General features: G+C 45.0%; 1 protein-coding gene across 1 annotated transcript in view; it reads left to right on the top strand.

Moving 5' to 3' along the window:
• The window catches only part of PTCH1 (patched 1), a 60,065-nt gene that overhangs the window by 26,871 nt on the left and 11,262 nt on the right, over positions 1–21,932 (top strand). Inside the window, exons 9-19 of the mRNA XM_081067315.1 lie at positions 84–215; positions 653–808; positions 1,346–1,444; positions 1,939–2,064; positions 7,583–7,701; positions 8,351–8,753; positions 9,156–9,465; positions 14,115–14,257; positions 16,285–16,468; positions 18,285–18,565; positions 20,266–20,403. Coding sequence (XP_080923441.1) covers positions 84–215; positions 653–808; positions 1,346–1,444; positions 1,939–2,064; positions 7,583–7,701; positions 8,351–8,753; positions 9,156–9,465; positions 14,115–14,257; positions 16,285–16,468; positions 18,285–18,565; positions 20,266–20,403 — 2,091 coding nt within the window. The remainder of the gene's footprint in view (positions 1–83; positions 216–652; positions 809–1,345; positions 1,445–1,938; positions 2,065–7,582; positions 7,702–8,350; positions 8,754–9,155; positions 9,466–14,114; positions 14,258–16,284; positions 16,469–18,284; positions 18,566–20,265; positions 20,404–21,932) is intronic.

Here is a 21,932-nt window from a genome sequence, read left to right as displayed (position 1 = left end):
GGGACACGCGTCCCCCAACATCTGTGCTGTGAAAGCTTGTTGAAGCTTTCATTTTGTCTCGGACTTTTATGTTGTGACCACAGGTGATTCATCAAAGTGTCGCCCAGAACTCCACGCAGAAGGTGCTTTCCTTTACCACAACCACCCTGGATGACATCCTCAAGTCCTTCTCGGATGTCAGTGTCATCCGAGTGGCCAGTGGCTACTTACTGATGGTAACGATCAATTCAGTTCTCCTGGGGGGTTGGGGGTTTGTTTTGGTTTTTGGTTTTTACCTTTCCATGACGGCTCCTGCTTTTTAACTGCTCTTAACACACATGTGCATCTGAGAGAGCCAGAGAGCTCGGGCTTCATAACAGTTTGAAAAGTGGTTGTGTAAAGCATTTTTTCCCATTTGCAGTTTGCCCATCTTTGACTCGTATCATTTCCTGTGATGTCTGTAATGTAAATTTTTGTTGTTGGGTTTCATAAGTTCTACCTTTTGATTTGGGGTGATGGGTGGGGGAAAACATTAGAATCCTCACACATTCTAATGTTTGGCTTTTGTTTTGTGTCTCCCCCTCCTCCTTTCCCCTCCCCACTCCTCCCATTCCCCTTCATTCCTTCACCTGCCCACCCCCACCCCCACCCCCACCCGTGGTTCTGCTTGCAGCTTGCCTATGCCTGTTTAACCATGCTGCGCTGGGACTGCTCCAAGTCCCAGGGTGCCGTGGGGCTGGCTGGCGTCCTGTTGGTTGCACTGTCAGTAGCTGCAGGATTGGGCCTGTGCTCATTGATCGGGATTTCCTTTAACGCTGCAACAACTCAGGTACTAAAGGAGCCATCCGTCCACTTTGTTGACCAACATCTCTCCCCGGGCTCCTTTTATGTGGCCTTTCATGTGTCCATGTCACCGAAAGGGTCTTTCAACCTTTTCCACTAGAATGCCACCTTCTTGGCTGTTGTGTCTGTACATGGACCACTCCCCCTCGGCAGTGAGCAGATCTGAATGGGCTTACTGATTAGTCGAAATGTTTCACTTAGGGAATTTAGATCATTCATTAGAGCAGTGGCTTTCAGACTTCAGTGTGCTTTAGAATTACCTAGAGGGGTTGCAAAAAGTTGAGATTGCTGGGCCCCACCCCCAGAGATTCTAACTCAGCTGGTCTGGGATGGGGGAGGAGAATTTGCATTTTTAACCGGTTCCAATGATGCTGGTGCAGGGATCATGCTCTGAGAATCACTGCTTCAGATGAGTTACAATCCTTCCCTATTTAAAACACTGGTGACAGTGTTTTAAATAGCCTTAGGATTATCAGAACCGGACCTCACATGTCTAATGCCCTGTCCTCTGTTTTCACTATAGGTTTTGCCATTTCTTGCTCTTGGCGTTGGTGTGGATGATGTTTTCCTTCTGGCACATGCATTTAGTGAAACAGGACAGAATAAAAGAATCCCTTTCGAGGTAATCGAAAAACAAAAGAAGAAAGCTTTGGGCACAGCCAAAGCCCCCTCCATTCCTCAGTATTTGTCCTTTCATTTTTCTCAATCTGGCCCAATAAATAATTTAGTCCCAAGGCAGGTGACAGATTATTGGCTCTAAATAAGTAAGTTAGAAGAATCTCAGGAAATGTATTCCATACTGCACATTTGTCACTTTGTCCTCACCCCACCCCTTTTAAATCATATTAAATATGTACTTAAATCCATCTATTGCAGCTTGGTGTTTTAGATGGTACTAACTATGAACATTCATGACTGTGTGAATAGTACTGAAGATGTTTTCAGTGCCTGTGTTAGGGGGCAGGCAGAGACACTCCTCCCTTATCCCCTAATGTCAGCACAGTAAACCGCCAGTTGCCCTGTTAGGCTCGGTATTGGACTTGTTCACGCAGCCTGTGCTGTAAAGGAGCCCTGCCCTTCCGGCTCTCACTCAGCACTGTGGTTTCTCACCCCCAGGACAGGACCGGGGAGTGCCTGAAGCGCACGGGCGCCAGCGTGGCCCTCACCTCCATCAGCAACGTCACAGCCTTCTTCATGGCCGCACTCATCCCAATTCCCGCTCTACGGGCCTTCTCCCTCCAGGTGCGTTTCCAAGGATTAAATCTGTGTGAGCACGGCACTGCCACTGACCATCTCCACCACTGGGCTGGCGGTACCGTGGCCATGAAGTGACACAGCACAACAGCATTTGGGACTCTTTCTTCTGGGCAGATGCTTCTTTAAGCAGGAACCCTGACATTCCCTCTAAAAAGGTTCAGGGTCCTTTCCTTCTTTGTAAGCCCGGAGCCCTGATGCCCATGGCCTGGGTATCGTCAGGACCTGGTGCCTTACGGACTTGGCCTTGCCTTCATTGTCCAACTGAAATGGTCCCAGGGCCACTCCCTGTGGGACAACAAGAAGCCCTATTCCAGATGGCAGGAGGCCTCTGACTTGTCCACAGCACAACCCTCTTCTTGTCCATTCCTGCCTTAAAAGCCCCCTGCGTTTCTGCGTTCCCTCCTCAGGCATGCCACCGTCTCCGCAGTTCCTTAAAGCAGCCTCAACACAAGGCAGCTGTGTAGAGCAGACCTCACTGACAAGAGGAGGCTGCCGTGTAGCCTAGGCGAGGCGACAGCTTAAACTTGAATATTAGATGCCACTGTGAGAACGTACGGGCCGGTTTCGCCTGCAGAAGGGTTTGTTGGGGCTCTCACCACCTCCTTTCCTTACTTAGTTTCCATAGACTCTCCTTTCTCCTCTTCTCTTTCCTTTTGGTCCCAGACTCCCCTCTCAGGCTGCCCAAGAAAACCCCCAATTCCTCTCCCTGCTTTATGCAGAGCAGTTTGGCTCCTGCATTGTTCCGCTCTCTCCTTCCAAACCAGCGCCTTTCACACCGAGAGGCTATCAAGATATTTTTTTAAACAAAGAGCCAGCTTATGTGAATTGTAAGTATGGAGACTTCTTAAGACTGGGGCTGCAGCCTTGGTCAGTCTGTGCTTGGCCTAAAGCACTGGCATGGCTCGCAGCTGCCGGAAACCTGCAGGAACCCAGACATCCATCAGGGCAGAAGATAAGGACCGCTACTTGGCCACTTTGTGGTCGTCCTGCGCCTGAGATGGTTTAGGATTTTGATATCTCACAGATGGTATTGAAGTTTTGTGAACTAAATTCAAATTTGAAAGCTTCCACTGTTTTCCAAGACATAGTAACGGAGCAGTGGCATTCCCTTTCTTCGTTTCTTTTTCTTTTACAATATGATATGTAATTCATGAGATGGTCAGCTTTTTAAAGGAAACTACTTTTGATGTCACTTTTTAAACTGTTACCCCACTCAGCTTACTTATACTACTCTCTTTAATCATGGTGACCTTGAAGAGAAATTGACAAATTGTAGATTAGGCTTCTGTTTTTATTTTTGTCAACCTATTTAGTCTTCATATTTGAATTCCATTTTGCTAATTGCTGATAAAAGACCTAAGCAACTAATGATCCTACTGTGGCTGGGACACTAGACTTGTTTAATATTTAGTGTTAGATATAACATGAAAAAAGATTCTGTACCAATCACTGCAACCACCAGCTCCCCAAAGAAGAAATACTAAAAAAAAAAAAAAAAAAAAAAAAGTTTATTTTTGTTACATATATAAATATAAATAGAAAAAGTAAATGAATAAGTGGATGAAGTTAAACCTGAAACTGGGATGGAAGCTCAAGAAAATGAAAAGAGGTCTAACTGCTTAATAATACGGAAGATAATGAAAAGATGACTGCTGAATTAATTGGTACAGCTGAAGCTTTAGAATGCCATTTTACATGGGCACGTATCTGCACAGCTCCCTTTGATGTCTTGTTCTTGTTTCATCTGCAGCAGATTCTGACACTGAGAAGTTGTTCTAGAGTCTCCTAGCAGTGGGACACTTGCTCCTGCCTCTCTCCTTCCTGCTCACCTTTCCCCTCACTGTTCTTTGTCTGCTCTGCCTCACACTCCTTCTTTTCTTCTTGTCCTCTCTCATTTTCTCTCGTCCTCTCTCAGTACACACTGATGATTCATCAAGGCATACTCTCCTTTAATGGTATCCTATGGTGTGGTGGTCTGAAACGCTACATGAGTTTTCCTTGCGTCTTTTAGAAAATCCAGTACGCTAAGTTCTCTCAAGGTAAGTACCTGACGGAGATGAAATGAGTACTGTCTGTCTTGCATTTCTATTCCAAGGCTCTGCAGTGTCACTTTAGAAAGTTGCTTCTGTGGCTTCCAGGAGTCCTCATTTATTAAAGAATAGCTTCCCATGACACTGCTCATTCTCTGTCAAAGAAACAAACCCCCCACCCCCCAAAAAGAAGAAAGTGCAAGAAAAAAAAAGAGAATGCACCATGAGTTTGGCAGTAGTTATCAGATATTTTAATGCTTTGAAATGTATTGACAGTCGAAATTGACCATTACATAGCTTCTCTTACCTTTAGTGAACTGTGTTAAGTTGTGATTCTGGTTATTCACTTGTGTTTGTATTTTCAGGATGCTACAGAGTAAGCATCAAAAGAGAAAGACCCAAAGAGGTTCTATCCGATAATGAACCTATGTGAATTTAGGAATTTTCCCTGTGGAACTTTTCCAATTTTGTAGCCTTACCAAAATATATAGAATTTTTCCCCACAAAGAAACTGCCCCACACCTCTTTGTCATTCTCCATCCATCTGTCCAAATGCCACCTCTGTACCAGAAAGCATGGCACTACTGTGATTCTTTGGGAACTGATGGTAACTGAATGGTGTTTGTTCTTCAGTGAAACTCCCGGAACAGAATGCCTTATTGTTCCAAATGGCCAGAGGCTTTAGATGAGGGCCCCTCTAGGCAGGGCCAGTGCGTCTCTGTGCTCTGCAAGTATCTCAGTGGGGCCACCTTAGGTGCTTAGCAGGGAGTGGGACGTTTCCTTTAAGCATAGCAATTAGAACTGATTGACAGTGCACAACCCTCCCCGTCATCCTTTCAGATTTCCTTACAATTTCTTAAACTCTCCTTTGCTCCACTTCTTCTGTACTGAGAATTTCTTGCTGTTTGTTTTTACTATTTGGGTGCACTTTAGGGGGTGTTGAAGTTCTGCTGTTTTCTCGTCAGAAAAGGTCCTCTCTGTGTATGTATTACGTCATTTGTCAGTGAGTTTAGTTAGATGGGACACTGCTTTGGTCTGCTGCTCTCATTGCTCCATTTCCACCAAGACAGAGCAAAAAAGAGGCCCATCAGACTTGTTCGTTGGATAAGGCTGGTATCAGACACATTCCCCAACCCTTATGGAAAGTATCGGTGTCTGTCTCGCCAGTGTATGTCCACCTGTGTGCTTGTCTTTTCAGTCTCTGCCCTCGTCCTTAGGAACTGTTGTTCAAACCGAGATGCCCAGAGTTTGTCTGAGCATTACGCTCCTGAATTCTAGACATGACTAGTAAAGAAAGAGCTAAAAGGATTCGATCCCAAGGATTAAGCTTTCCTGGAAAATCAGACACAGCATCCCTATTGTCTGCTTGGTCACGAGTCCTAACCCAGCCTATGTCCCTCCCCTCAGGAGGTGACTGGATCTAACAGGTCTCAGTCTGGCTGAGGCTTTAGGCATCGGACCTGAGTTTGAATCCCGTTGACGGGGTAACCTCACCTCCCGCAGGTGACCCTCCTTTGCACCACGAGGTCTTTATCAGGTCATAGAATATCTGCCTCCTGGTTGCCGTAGGACTTAAATATATCATCTGTAGCCACCTGATCTCCCATGGCTCCTCCTTTCTCCTTGGCTCCACCTTTCTCCTTGCTCGTCCCTGAATAGAGTGTTAAATCCAGCAGTGCCAGGTGTGTCCCTCAGACACTGCCTTTTGGCCTGCCCGAGTCTCCTTTTGTCTTCTGCGTCTCCCTGAGGAAGCTTCCCGCCACTGTCCTCACCCCCACACCCACCCCCCCATGCACCTCCACCTGTGGAACCCTGTGCATGCTTTTATTATTACATTTATCAGCCTGAATTGTCATCTGTTTAGGGGTCTGGCTGTGTCAGTTGCTAAGGGCAGAATTTTGTCGTATTTATCTGTCTCTAGTACCCAGCACGATGCCCTGGCTTTTCTTTTTCTTTTCTTTTAATTTTTATTGGGGGAATATTGGGGAACAGTGTGTTTTTCCAGGACCCATCAGCTCCAAGGCAAGCCGTTGTTTTCACTCTAGTTGTGGAGGGTGCAGCTCACTGGTCCATGTGGGAATGGAACCGGTGACCTTGGAGTTACGAGCACTGTGCTCTAACCACTGAACAAACCGGCTGCCCCTTGTCTTTTTAAAGTATTTGTATCTTAGATGAATCCTCTAATCAAAAGAGTGATTTGCTTATTAATATAAGCCCCATTGGGTAGGATTTTAAAGTACCTTATTAACGTTAGGGTGGTAAGTGAACACATTCATATATTTTGACTTGATGAGGAATTTCCATGGCAGACTTTTTAAGAAGGGAGGGGTCAGGCCATTTTTCGAAAGAACCTTTTGGTTATTTTTTGGTTTTGTAGACTTGACAGAGAACCAATTATTGAAAGGCATCTCTCCAGAACTCAGGTTTGCAATTTCACCTTGAGCATAAAGGCACAATTACTATCCAAAGCGCTTTGCAAAGTTTTCCTCCGATTTTATGTGTCAGTTATGATCAGGTTTTCTTCTCTCACCCTGAGACATGTACCCGGTTTAAGAAGGTTTTAGAACTAAACAGTTCTTTGAAAAACCTCACAAGAGGTTTGAATTTTCAAAAAAAAAAAAAAATTCTGGTGGTTTCTTGGTTCCTTAGCATTCCAGTTGCACTTTTTTATTGTGCTGCTTCTCTCCATGCTTTTGTGAACGGGAGAGCTCTTTCAACTGTCTTCTATTGGCTTTCTCCTATTAACAGCCCAATTGTGTAATTTTTACTGGGTCAGCAGGAGATTTGCCAAGGCACCACAGAATCTAGCCTGTGTTTACTCTAGGTTATGGAGTGACTTTTGAATCTGTACTTATTTATTCTGCATACTATAATCACACACAGGAATTTCTTTCTGCTTAACTCTCCTTGACCTTTTATGTGACTGCACTCACATACCCCACAAGCTGCTCCAGAGGCTATTTGGAATGTGCCTATTAAAAACCTCAGGGGATGTGTTTGAAATTTTATTTCATGTTTTAAAGGTGACATTTTGATACACTCGATCTACTCTACATAGACATTTTCTGAGTTTAAAACCAAGGCAACACGAACTCTTAGACATGTTCTGAGAGGGAAACGTTCCTTTTTGTTTTAAATTAAAACATCTCAAGTATCTTCTCTGTTCTGCTTTTGTAGATTTGGTCTGGTTAGGTTGCTAGCAAGATGCCAGCTTAGTTCCTGTATTTGTACCTTACAGGTTCATGGGATGATTAGCCATGGAAAGGACCGGAATGATGGTCCAGTCAAAGGGTCTCTTAATGATGAAAGAGAAGCAAAGCGATGAGAGACTTTGACATCTATTTCAAGTTTAAACAGTTCAGTAGGAAAGTGAAAGAAAAATGTTTAAAATATCTTTATTTTCAAAGCAATCCTCTGACTGGGATGCGACGTATCGGTGACCTGTACTTTCTGTGTGTTTCTCCCTGTCCCAGGCGGCTGTAGTTGTGGTGTTCAATTTTGCTATGGTTCTGCTCATTTTTCCTGCAATTCTCAGCATGGATCTGTATCGGCGTGAGGACAGGAGATTGGATATTTTCTGCTGTTTTACAAGGTACGTTTTCTGGCTGCGGTGGCCCTTATTTGTTGGTGCAGAGTGGTAGTGTTTTGAGAACACTGTAGTCTGTGGACTTGGAAAGAAATGCACTTAACAGGCCTTGTACCAGTGTGATGGACGTAGGGGAGAAAATGGACAGAGGTTACTTCCTTGGGGGGCATGTCAGAATTACTGGGGTTCTCTGTACCCCTAAGCGAAACATTCTCACAGACTTGAGGTGGTGATACACGTGATTATTTCTATCATGAACTGTTATTGTTCATGGTTGGGAGTGTCATATCTGTAGATAAGGGCAGAACAAAGGTTCAAAACTACCCACCTGGAATAAATACAGCCCTTGGGGTGGTTTTTTTTTGTGTGTGTGTTTTGTTTGTTTGTTTGTTTTAAGGAATTACGCTTTGAAGGGGTTCATCAGCATGGAACTTGATTTTGTAAGCCAAATTCAGGGTCAGCCATTCATTTGACCTCCTTTGACTTATTCATGTCTGTGTCCGGATAGAGAATTCAGGTGATATTTGCGGAGTTCAGTGGTATGCCGTTTCTCTCCTAAATCAGAGCTGTGTAACATGGGTATTATCAGTCACTGGCCAAAGTGACAGCACCCTTCCCTGTTTCACAGCGACACGTTTATTTCCCCCTCTTTCAGCCCCTGTGTAGGCAGGGTGATTCAGGTGGAGCCCCAGGCCTACTCGGAAACTCACGCTAGCGCCCGCGGCAGCCCTCCGCCGCCCTACAGCAGCCACAGCTTTGCCCATGAGACCCAGATCACCATGCAGTCGACCGTGCAGCTCCGCACGGAGTACGACCCGCATACGCACGTGTACTACACCACCGCCGAGCCGCGCTCCGAGATCTCCGTGCAGCCCGTCACACTGACGCAAGACACACTCAGCTGCCAGAGCCCTGAGAGCACCAGTTCCACGAGGGACCTGCTGTCCCAGTTCTCCGACTCCAGCCTGCACTGCCTTGAGCCCCCTTGTACCAAGTGGACGCTCTCCTCGTTTGCCGAGAGGCACTATGCTCCTTTCCTCTTGAAACCAAAAGCCAAGGTAATGTACCCAAGCAGAATGCTCTTCCTGATTCCATGTAGGGAGAGAACTGGCTCCTTGGGAATAATCAGGTGGGATCTATTTCATGCCTCCGAAAGAGTCGGTCCATTGGCAGCAGAGGAGCCTTGCAGTGAGCCCGCCTTCTACGGGAGTGAATCTCTGTACAGCAAGTGTTTCTATGAGTATAGATCAACTCTTTACATTTTAAATATTGTATTCTTCTGGAGGTTGTTTAACATGTGATGACTGATTTTTATGGTTTTCCCTCTGGGAGAACGACCCCTCCGTGCTGCGGCAGTGTGGAGTTAAAAGTGACGCATACACCAAACAGCAGCTTCTTCTTGTCGAGGGAGAGTGAGTTATGTCCGTCGGTCTGACCTCAAGCCTCTTCTTCTGTTGCAGGTCGTGGTGATCCTTCTTTTCCTGGGCTTGCTAGGGGTCAGCCTTTATGGGACCACCCGAGTTCGCGATGGGCTGGACCTCACAGACATTGTGCCTCGGGAAACCAGAGAATATGACTTCATTGCTGCACAGTTCAAATACTTTTCTTTCTACAACATGTACATAGTCACCCAGAAAGCGGACTACCCGAATATCCAGCACTTACTTTACGACCTTCACAAGAGTTTCAGTAACGTGAAGTATGTCATGTTGGAGGAAAACAAACAGCTTCCCAAAATGTGGCTACACTACTTCAGAGACTGGCTTCAAGGTAAGATGCTGCGAGAGGGTGCTCGTCCTTTGTAAGCATTCACCGTTTGGTCTTTGGTGTGTTCAGCTCCCACAAGTCCCATTTGTTCCCTTTATTCAAATGTTACATTAGAATGGAACACTGGCATGTTTCGTGGACTTCTAAGTCATGCTTAAAGTGCTTCTTATGTAGACTAGTTTTGGGGCAGCCTCCCCAAAACTGGCTTTTTACCTCTAAAACAATGCCAACAATTCGTCGGGTGATTCAGGAACTTCGGTAAGAATTTATGAGTGCACAATTAAGAAATGGGAAAGCATGTTATAAAATACGGAGCTGGATAATTCCAGTGCTCTTTTTGAGAGGATGGTGTCTAGTTTGGTGACTAAGTGAAAGAAAGTGTTGATGGAATTTCTAGGCTGGTTCATTGCCAAATTACATCGTACTACAACCACTAGATTTTGCATCATTGGTGAATATAATTTAAAATTCCATATTTTGACTATCTTTTGATTTTGCTTAAAATGCCATGAAGTAAACTTAAAATGCTTAATTTTAATCACATCTCACAGTATTTTATAAAGAATCAAATCCTGCTTTAAAATGCCTTTTTAGCTTCTTACCTTGCTCTTCGAAATATCTCTACGAACAAGAGTAGTCAGCTGGAGAAAAAAAAAGATCGGCATTTGCTCCTAACTGCTGACTGAATATGAATGTATTCAGTGATTCCAAGAACATCTGTTCATTTATTCTGTGTTGACACATGCAAAGTGAAGTGGAGAATCATGATAATTATCCACAATTCAAGCAAAAATGCTATTACTGAAATATCCAAATAATTACGGTTCCCAACATTTTTTGGATTAAGTTATCCAAATGATGGTCTTAATTTCTCACTTAATTAGACTTGTTTAAACACAGATTTAAGTGCCTTTTTTGGTCTTAAGTCAATACACATGTATGTAAAGATTAAGTAGCCAGTTTATGAGTTTGAATGACACGGTAAACAACTTGAGTGTGATATTAAAAATTGTTCAATACAGTTTCTGGCTTTGACTTGTGTTCCTAGAATTTTGTTCATTGTATGATTTGATCTCTTTTTGAGGAAGGCAAAGAGAACTACATGATATTAGTATTATTTCTGACATGCTCGGGAGAGTAGCTTGAATTTTTTCCAAGTCTTATTTTTCACAGTGGTTTGGGAAGCAGTGATTTTTTTGGATAATAATGTCAAAGAGAACCAGACAGTCGAGAGAGTCCCTGCTTTTCACCCCCCTCCCCCATTGGCCAAAGACATGCAAATAACTCGCCACAAATGACAAAGAGATCTGCAGTGCACTGCCACTATCAGAGCAAAGGAGGGTTATTGTAGAATTGATTTCAGCGTCTTCAGCCATTCCTTAGGATGCTCAGTATGGCATGTTAGGCGGAGCTGGGGAAGCGGGTGGAGGGGTATTGTCTCCAGGCAGTGCAGAGGCTAACTTTTTTATAGCGGATTGTAAATTATCCTTACACTTCATCTCTCTAAAGACCTGAAGCGATGGACTTGAGACTCTTTTTAAAACATGCATTTCAATCATGCTTCGGTTGCTAAAGTGGACACACAGTACCCCGCGAGACCCAAGTCCGGGTCCCAAGTCCGGGTCCCAACCAGCCTTAGAACTAACTGCATCTGACTCTTAGGAGGTCTGGCAGAATGGCCACACACTGGGACTGTTGGCTGCCTAGAGGTATTTCAGGCCTATTGAGTAGTTCCTTTGGTCCTTGAACATTTCCTGCAAGGAAGCAGTTATCCTTGAATCAGCTTTCCTTCTAAACACTTTGTGTGGTTGTTAAGTGATGGGACCCTCATTGTTTTTTTTTGATGGAATGACCATTTAAAACCATGTCGCCCCACTGGTCTTTATCAACATTTCAATAGTTGGGAGGTTTTAAACTCCTAAAAATATAAAATGGCAATATGGAAATTGTCCCACATGTCATCTTTAAACACATGTAGATAAAGTTGGAAATAAACAGCACCCTGTGCATTATGTACAAATGGTGTTCATTTATATTTCACACTGAATTATGCAAATCACATTTAAATTAATGTTTTCTTTTCTGGGTCCCCTATCAAACAAAAATTGGCAATTGGGATAGTTAGCTCAGAATTTTTCACCAGGAAATAATTTTTAGTATAAAATATTTAAAATGAGGAGAGTTCTACAAAAACTCTTCATGTTTTGCTGTAAAAGAGATAAAAAGTCACAGTTCTTTACTACAGGGTACATGTGTTGGAATATAAAATGTTGGCCAGGGCGCAGTGGATCAAATCCTTGTCCCTTGTTTCGTGTCCAGAATCATATTATGTGTGCCAGCCCACTGTTACTTGAGCTTTTGGTAATTAGTCAGAAAATAATATGCTAATTATAAGGACTTAACTTCTCCTGTAAAGTCAGTGACTATTTCTCGTTCATCTTTGTATTCCAAGTAGAATGTCCCTGGGGGCCTGCAGCATGGATGATGAATTGACCTGAATTGCCAGGAAGGTGCACCTCCCAAATTGGATCTTTCTATCTTTGTTTCACTCTAGGGTGTCCCAAAATTCTTAGTGCACAAGTATATTAAAACTGCACGCAGAGTTGTGAGACCCACGGTTTGCCACTAGACATCGTTGGTTCTCAAGTTAATTCTGCTCATCTTGTGTCTTCCACAAATCCTTCCTCGGCACCATAGTGTGTTCGGGGCAATTTAGAGCATCAGTGGTTCAGGCCAACTCTGCAATCAGGCTGCCTGAGCGGAAGCTCACCTCCAACACTTGCCTCCTAGTGGCCCTCATCCAGTGACTTGACCTTTCCAAGCCTCAGTTTCCTCATCTGTAACAAGCGAACACTGGTACTAGCAGGGCCATCTCACAAGGTTGTTGTAGGAATTAAGTGAGGGGTAATTGGAGTAAAATGCTTAGACAGCCCAGTGCACGCTTAGCACAAGCAGCTCCTTAGGATCAACAGATCAAGAGGGAAAGGGTTAAAGGGCCACAGAAGCCATGACGTGATGAAAATTCTATTATGGGGAGGAAAACAGACCAGGCCTCCTTTTTTAGGGGAGTGGGGTTGTTTTTCCCCTCCTGTTTATTTTTTTCAAAAACAAAAAAAAGGCTTTAGGTAATAAAATAACATCTGTTCAATACAGCTTGTGTGCCTGCATTGCTATGAAAAACAGTCTGTGTGAGCATTGGGGGTGCACCGTCCTGGTGGTCTCCCTGCCTGCCGCCCCCCACTCTCACCCCCTAACAGGCCCTTCTTTTACCACTGAGCCCACAGACCTCACCCCCAAATTGTTCATATAAAAACAATGCCCACAGCCATGTCGAAAGGAAGGTTTCGTTTAAAGGGGGGGCAGGATCCTGTGCTTCACGGCTCCCCCTCCCGTCCCCCCCTTACTGCGAACCCCAGGAGCTTAACCATTTCCACTAATGGAACCCATTTTGGGGGAAAAGGGGGAGTCTTTGAAGTCACTCAAGGCATATCGCGAAATGAAATAAACCCTTCTCCTTACTGGCCACGTATGACCCATGCATGCGCAGCTTGTTCAAAAGATGTGGTCTCCTGAGCTGCTGGGGCTCAGGAGCTCTACTTGGGAGGTGATTTGGGGGAAGGAGGGCAATGGAAAGAGGGTGGGGGTGTCAGAGGAGAGTGTGTGCACACTGGGATGGCTCAGACCCCAAGGCCAGGTCACCAGGGCCCTGTTTTCTCTTCCACACGCTTATCTCCTTACAGCTGTAGCCAAACCGTCAGGTCTGTAATGATGGTTTTGATTACAGAGGCCAAGCACAGCTGTGTGTGGTGGGCTGGTGGGCTCGCCCATCCCCCAAACCCAGAAAGCTCTTTCCTTTCCCTCCCCGGGCTTGCGGTTTGTCATCTGTTCTCACAGAGCCCCCTTGTATTGGCCTGTGGCTTCCTGTTCTCAATCTGATCCAAATTTACCCTGTGAGGTATTTCCCTCTGCACACACGCGCGCACAAGCTCCCTGCCTGCCCTCTCCTCCACACCCCCTCTTCTAAGGAAGGGTGGCAAAGAGGAAGAGAACAGTCGAGAGTGAATAGGTGTTGGCTGTGATCTTTACACAACCTGGCAGCAGATCCCACAACTTGTATTAGCTCCACAAGTTGAACAGATGGAACAAATTGACAGAATCGTGTTCACTCACCCTGGGCTTGAAGCAGCTGAGTTGCTGTTTGAAGTTGGGAATTTGAATGTGTTTTTCCCCTCCCGGTGGAATTTCTGGATGTATTGAAGAATCCATGGCTCAGCACCCGACAGTGGCATGAAACAGTTAATGAGCCTGGTGTCTTCCTTGCCAGCCAGCCAGCTCTCTCGTGCTCTGTCTCTTGCTTTGTTTTGGAATAGTCATGGAGGAAAAGGAGTGTTTTTTAAGGTAAAACGTGTATTTGTTTCCTAGAAATAAATATTCTCCTCTTCCACCTTTGAAGGAATGGTTAGTAGCTATCTGAAGTTCATTCATGAAAAATCTAATGTTATCACCTGAAGTGGAATACAAGTAGAACACACAATGATCTGGGTGGATGTCCCACACAGCCGTGTGCTATTCTTGGTCCTCAGCCACCCTGGGAGGACGAGGATCGTTCCCGTGAAGAGTTATAACGTATTACACACACTTTTCTTTTTCAGGACTTCAGGATGCATTCGACAGTGACTGGGAAACTGGGAAAATCATGCCAAACAATTACAAGAATGGATCCGATGATGGAGTCCTTGCTTACAAACTCCTGGTGCAGACTGGCAGCCGCGATAAACCCATTGACATCAGTCAGGTACTCTCACTGCCCTACACGGTGAGGTTCCCAAGGGCACTGGTGAGAGCTGTGGGCCCAGCAGCTGCCATACTGATCTTAGCCTATGCTTTCTGGAGACCTGACCCATTGGGCTGGAAGAAATTGAATTGGCTCTAATTCACTTCATCCCACCAGCTAATTGTGTGGCCTCAGGCAACTGGAAAGCCTCACTTTGCCCATCTGTCAAATGGGGACAAGTGTGTTGCCTACCTTCAGCGCAGTTGTCAGAACAAAGTGCAGTCGAGGCTTCTTTCCATGTTAGAAATGCTGTGTTGTATTGTTCTTTTTGAATTCTAATACTTGTTACCGCCTTGGTCTTGATTGTATCAAATTTGAAAAGATGGAGTCATTGGGTAGCAGTCATTTGAGTGAGCAGAAATTGGGGTGGATAGAATAGGAGATCAGAGAGGTTACTAGAAGAATGGGAGGATTTGCTGCATTTGATTCATTTGGGTCATCCTGGCTCTAGGAATAGAGAAGGAGAACACAAAACATACGGAAATGCAAATCCTTGGAATCTGAGCAGACTCACAGTTCTGCTCACACCCCTTAGTAACAAGAGCTGTTCCTATTTGGTAGTTAAACTCCAACTGCATGTGTACCTTCACTGTGACACTTTGATTCCAGCATATCCCTTTTGATTCCTTAGGCGTGTTGGTGAGTGTGTTTGGACCCTTCAGATTTCAAATGAGTCCAACACTACTACTGGCTTTCCCAGATCCTGTTTCCTCTGCTCTTTGTAGCTTGCTCGCTTCACCTTCAGGCAGAAAACCGTCATGCTAATGATCTTCCCAGCAGCTCTGTTTATTGTCTCCCCTTTTTTGCTGGCATTAAAGGTGACAGATTTACAAAGTACATTGTTCAGAGTTATTATGGAGTGTGAACTCGGTTCTTTACGGCAGCATGCAGCATGCTGTCACTTTTGACAAGGATGTGGGCAGATATCCCCTGAGAGATAGCAGGGGATGCCCGGGGGCTGGGTTGGGCTTCAGGGGCCAGGGATGCCATGGGAGAAAAGTGATTGATTGGGCCAGCACCCCCCCACACACACACCCGTCATTTCCTCTGCCTGGGAGGGAGAAAAGGGTGCTGCATGCACGGAGGCCATGAGCTGTACTATGTAATTCCAGAGACGGCTTGAAGACATACAGTTGTTACATATCCTGTGGATTAATTGAATCCAGATCTCTGAAATTTAGTTCTCTCCTCCTCTCTTTCTTCCTTCACTCTTTCTCTGTTAACTGCTGTCACTGGTGTTTTTCATTTTGTTAAAAAAGACCAAAACCATTGGAACCAGGCCTGAATGTAAACAGGAAAAAAAATATACGTGTGTGTGTACCTGTCTCAGTGTTTTTCACCTATACGGAGCCCTCCAGACCTACTTGAGAGGGAGCTAGTATTTGGTCAGCATAGGATGTGGCGTCCTCCTTGTGACCACGTCTCTCAGAAATAAGATTACCCAGAAAGACTGGCTGTGCGCCAGTCCCCTCCACTTTCTGGCGATGGGCATTTTTTGAATACACAGGTCATAGGAGGCTAGTGTTAGCAAAATTTATACAGATGTTGTTTTATTTTTATAGCTCTCCTCCATTTACTGGGTGGCATTTCCTTCAGTGTTAACAGCAGAGGTTAACTGCACACAGACGTGTATGGGGATTCTTGCCAGGTTTCCCCCCCTCCCCTCCTATAAATATGTTTCTCCAGATTGTTCATTCTCCGCCTTGGCTGCAGACAGTCTTTTAGCATTCAGATTTAATTGGTTCAGTTGATTCCCAGGCCATCTGCAGAACTCTATGTTATAAACACTCCGATTTTTGCATCTTCTGAGCAGTGCATTTTGAGAGAAACCAAAGGTGTTCGGATGGGATTTTCTATCCTCGCAAACATTGGGTATCCTAGTGTTTGTTACGAATGCTGGTGCCGGGCTCTGCCTCTTCTCTCCCTCGGCAGGAGTGTGTTTGCCCCCAAGCCCCTCATGAAAGGCCTCTGTTCTTCCCATTTTGCAGTTGACTAAACGGCGCCTGGTGGATGCAGATGGCATCATCAATCCCAGCGCGTTCTACATCTACCTGACTGCATGGGTCAGTAACGACCCCGTGGCTTATGCCGCCTCCCAGGCCAACATCCGGCCTCACCGCCCGGAGTGGGTCCACGACAAAGCTGACTACATGCCAGAAACCAGGCTGAGAAGTAAGTAGCCTCCATCCAGGGCCTGAGAGCCTATGGAGCCGTCTTGCTCTGTGCTTCCCAGCTTGGTCACAGCTCTCGTCGGCTGACGCTGCCCAGGGTTCAAAAGTGTAAACAGAACAATCCATTTCTTTTAGTTTAAAACTCTGGGAGACAGATGAGGATGTGTAATGGAATACAACCCGTGCTCTATCACATTGAGAAATAAGAGTCTCTAATCTCCGTTTGTAGCGTTAACTCTAAGACATCCACCAGGCATCTCTCTGAGTGCCAGCTGTTCCTTGTGAAAGCTGGGGACGCCTCCAGGTTGAGTGTTATTTTACTATTGCAAAGTTTTATCGCTGGGGATTATATGTTTATCTTAACTTTGTCAACTCTGGTGTTGAAGGGATTTTTGGCAAGTTGGGTCATTCCTAAGCCACCAAGCACCTGTACTCTGTCAAAGCTGTTTAAGGCGGAGCAGAAAAGTCTGTACACAGCATCATCCTCTCCCTTTCCCCTCTCTGCCCTGACTTTGAAAGATGGTTCTGTGTAAGTTTAATTTGCATTTATGTTAGAGATACGATTAGCTTATACCTTGGATACGAGGCCGCGGGAAGACGTGAGAAAGGAGACAGGTCCGTTTGCAAACATGGCTGGAGAGCAAGCGGGTTGTGCGTCCCCCAATCTAAACCCCAGAGCTTTGTGGCAAGCAGCCAAGGCTTGTCTTAATGAAAATTTATAGTTGAGATTATAATAGGGCAAATCATGTTTAGCAAGTCAACTGAATGACCCCAAAGGGTCTGGAACACACAACGGCAGTAACTAAATGCTTGTTGTGTACGGATTTCTTCCCCTGCTGCTGAAGACTTAGCATTGCATTGAAAAAGAAGCATGGAAGGTTTAAGTGTGTTAGATCACTAAAAGGATAAGAAAGTTAAGGATTTTTCTCAGTAAAGCATGACTTTCGAGTTATTTTGTTCTCATAAGTGATTGAGTGAAACAGTTTGAACGTAGTATTTTCGCCTGTGTCAGTTGAACAAAAAATGTTCCCACAATTGAATTCCTAAGTTGTTTAGACCCATTACAAGAGTGACTGCTTCTAGAACATTGAAATCAAAGGTTAAATAAATACACAGATCACAGACTTCCCCTCCCACCCCCCCAAAAAAGTCAAAGGTTGATTACTGCTTAAAAAATTTTAAACCAGGGGTGGCCGGATGGCTCAGTTTATTAGAGCGCGAGCTCTTAACAGCAGGGTTGCAGGTTCGATTCCCACATGGGCCAGTGAGCTGCGCCTTCAACTAGATTGAAGACAACGAGCTGCCGCTGAGTTTCCGGAGGGGCAGTCGGATGGCTCAGTTGGTTAGAGCATGAGCTCTCAACAACAAAGTTGCTGAGTCAATTCCCGCATGGGATGGTGGGCTGCAACTAAAGATTGAAAACGGCAACTGGACTTGGAGCTGCGTCCTCCACAACTAGATTGCAGGACAATGACTTGGAGCTGATGGGCCCTGGAGAAACACACTGTTCCCCAGTATTCCCCAATAAAATTTTTTTAAAAATTTTAAACCAAAGACTAAAATTGTAAAGACCCGAAGACTCTATCATTGGTATTGCTTTGTTCTTTACGTTGAAACAAGTGCAGTAAGCGGACTTTCTTGTAGAGTTCTTCCTCTGCTCATTGCAGTTATGGAGAATCTAGGGACACACGTGTGGTATGGCCAATCATGGGAATTTGTCACATCTCTTCTGTGCCTGGGTCACAACCCTTTGCCTTTCTCAGTATTGCAAGGAGCCTCTTACCCATGGCTCTCTCCCTGTCACCTTCCCTGTGCAGTTCCAGCAGCAGAGCCCATCGAATACGCCCAGTTCCCTTTCTACCTCAACGGCCTGCGTGACACCTCAGACTTCGTGGAAGCGATCGAAAAAGTTCGAGCCATCTGTAACAACTACACCAGCCTGGGGCTCCCCAGCTACCCCAACGGCTACCCCTTCCTCTTCTGGGAGCAGTACATTGGGCTCCGCCACTGGCTCTTGCTGTCCATCAGCGTGGTGCTCGCCTGCACGTTTTTTGTGTGTGCTGTGTTCCTCCTGAACCCCTGGACGGCCGGGATCATTGTGAGTTTATTCTAAGGGTCTTTGTGGAAGTCAAATTCCTTTCAGCATAGCTCTTTCTGCAGCCGGGAAGTTTTGTTTATGTCTGGGCCTCTGGAGGAGGGTATAGATTGCATCATCTGGGCTATATTTATTCTGCTGGAGGTGGCGAGGTTCATGGTTAGGTAGAGCCTTTACTGGCCTTCGTCTTATGTCCCCTCTCCCTACAGCTGTAAACTTTGTGTAGATACGGGAGGTTTTAAGTACACTTTCTATTTAAGCATTGATGAAATGCAAACACCCAAAAGAAAACTTTTTTTTTTTTTAATTCGAGTGTCATTTTGTGATAATCCCAGACCTAATATAGAGAAGGTTCTTCTAAATGGAGGGAAAATTAGAGAAGTTAGGACGGTGGTATATGAATCAAATGGTTTTAGAAATGGTTTTGACTCTTGGGAGAAGTGTGTTTTGACTCTTGGGAGAAAATTGTAATGTAGTAATCCTAACTTATTTTTTGGCATCCTTTCTCCACATATAAGACTGTCAGATTTGAAGTAAGTTTCATGTCGAGTCTAAGAAAATCATGGCAGTGTTTAAATTCCATGAACTATGGCATAGCCTTCAAAATGTCAAAATTACAAAACCAGAGACCAGGTCTTGTTTCTGCATCATAAGTCTGTGCAGCAGGTATGTTAAAAGGTAAATGTTTAGTCTGTAGGAGTTTTCATGGTACTTAAGCAGTTGATATTGTCCATCTTTCATTAGCTTATTGAAAGAAAGCAAAGGGAACTTTCATTAAACTTGTCCTCCTACCTCCACTGCCCGCTGCCCCACCCCCAAGAAGGGAAGGTCATTCTGCCTTCTTTCATCCGTGCAAAGTTTATTGTTTTATTTGTGTTTTCTCACCTTTGGCCCAAGAAACTCCAAAGTCAACCTCACAGATTTTCTTTCCATCTCCTTGCAAATTTTTACAAGGCAGATGAAAGGCAAATAAAAGCTTTTCCTTGGATTTAACTGTTTGCTTTGTCCACCCCAGTTGCTCCACATTTCTTCAAAGTGAAGGGGGCTGTAACCTGATCTGCATTAGCCGATGACTCTTTTCTCCTGCTTAACTTGCTCTCGAGTCGTCCTCACTTAGTCCACGGGCGCTTCAAACAAAAGCAAAGCTACTTTTAGGTGAAAGAACTTTTATTCACCCCATCCTATCAGCATTCTTTAGGATGGAGGGTGAAGCAACCCAAAACTCTAAAGTTTCAACTCAGTTACAAAGTTGAGGGGTGCTCTCTGATGGCTAAGATCAAAACAGAAGGAAATACGTTGTTTTAAATTAAATTTGTAGCTAGTGATGAGTCTATGTTTGTGTAAATCTTCATAGATTGTTCTGGTGGAGTTTTTAACATTTTTTGCTTTCTAGAGTAGGTTTATTGGAAAAACAATTTGCTGTAGAATACTAAACTTCTCTTTATGTACTCCTACTGTCCCAAAGTGGCTGTCCCAAATTGTTCCAATGACTCCCTTCCCAGCTGGGAGGTGTTGAATTAGGAAGTAAAGACCACTGTTGGAAGTTACAGCAAGTCAGTCAGCCCGTTCGCTGTGTGTGGGTCTCAGGGGTTTCTCTCTGCTCTTGATCTGAAGTGAGGCCACATCGGAACTTTAACTCCTCCCTTGTTTTCCACCCTAGAGTGTGTTTGTGCCCAGCCACTCATCCCTGTGCCTTCTTACAGGTGACGGTCCTGGCTCTGATGACGGTCGAGCTCTTTGGCATGATGGGCCTCATCGGAATCAAGCTGAGTGCCGTGCCTGTGGTCATCCTGATTGCGTCCGTTGGCATCGGGGTGGAGTTTACCGTTCACGTTGCTCTGGTACGGGAGACATTATCACAGCTCTATGAAAAAGCAACATAGTTCCTCTTGCTCTCGTAGTCTCTGAGTTGGGAACCTTTTCATCTCCTCCAAAATCAAGGAACACACCCAGTACACACACTGTGCAAAGGCTTCAGACTGGCACAAACGTTCCCTAGGAGTGGCTGGAATTTGGCTGAACTCCTTTGCCTCTCGGGGAATTAAGGAGAAGGGCGTCAAAGGTGAATGCATGCTGGGCTGGGTCAGCAGTAGTCATTGTCGTCAGTGTGTTGGAGGGAATCAGCCAGGAAAGATTCTGTTTATTTGGTGTTGTCGTTAGTGTCATCACAGGTCCTAAAGTTGTCGACTGCTCCCAAGACAGATGGTGTGTGTGTGTATGCGTGCGTATGCTCATGACTACACACAATGGTAGAAACCACAGTAATAAAGCGAGGATAAAATGAGACCACACGCACAGGCTTACTGGGCATGGCATAATTGAGGGTGAGGCAAGTTGGCAGGCGGGGAGACACCCTGGGGCTGATGAGCGAAGGTGCAGGTGCTGAGCACAGAGGAGCTGCTCCCACCTGAGCCCACCCAGCTCCTTCCACCTTCCAGCCTCCCAGTATGAGAATTGGTGTTTCTCTCAACAGGAATTCACTTCCTCTCTCTTCCTTTGCCCAGTCCTGTGAATGCTTTGTTGGAGGAAATTAAACTTCAGAAGCACTCTCAAATCAAAAAGACAAGCTCATTGTCTATACTTATCAGAGAATTGTTCAGAAGCCTCATAGTAGTGTGTGAATTATGTTCTGTCTACACTGTGCTCATAGCCTAAGTCCTTGGGTTATTGGTGGGCGTTCAGTGAGCATTTATTAACTTAATAAATACCGATTCAGTTTGTAATGCCCTAGCTAGGAAACCGAGCATTGGACTTGGAGCTAGTACTTTTAGCCTTGGTTTTACAGTCTCTAGCATTGATTTCCTCTGGGCTCAGGACATGGCACGAGCGTGTCTGTTCACATACCTCCATAGTCCTGCCACAGGAGTCTTGCAGGGTCATTTTTATGCAATTTAGAGATTGTACACTTCTGTGTTTCAGAAGCAACGTTCTCTTGAAGTTGAGCAATTTTCCTCCCAGTGTATAATGAGAAGCTGATAAGACAGAGTCAGTATTCTCTAAATTTTGAACTTGCCCAAATGACTGTCCTCCATTGAACTGGGAGGAAAGAGAGAGGGTTTTTTAGAAAAAAGAAGACCCCAACAGCTTAGAGCTTAGAAACCCATTCTAACATCATTTCTTCAAAACAAGAGAAAACACTGCATGTGAGTTAAGACACCATTTTATTCTGATGCGAATGAAACTTTGGTCGCTTGTATTGGAAACACTGGCAGATGTATCCTAGCACGGATTCTTAAAATGGAAGTGCACACTACAGTCTTTCAGCGGCAATGGCACCCCAGGTGTCTGCCCATGAGGTGGCATTAAGAGGAATATCCACACCAGGGTTGAGTGAACAATTAGGGAAGCCTCTGCTGCTCATATAAGACTT

This window comes from Rhinolophus hipposideros (assembly GCF_964194185.1).
Source record: "Rhinolophus hipposideros genome assembly, chromosome: 11".
Lineage (NCBI taxonomy): Eukaryota > Metazoa > Chordata > Mammalia > Chiroptera > Rhinolophidae > Rhinolophus > Rhinolophus hipposideros.
This window is presented reverse-complemented; position numbering and strand designations above follow the sequence as displayed.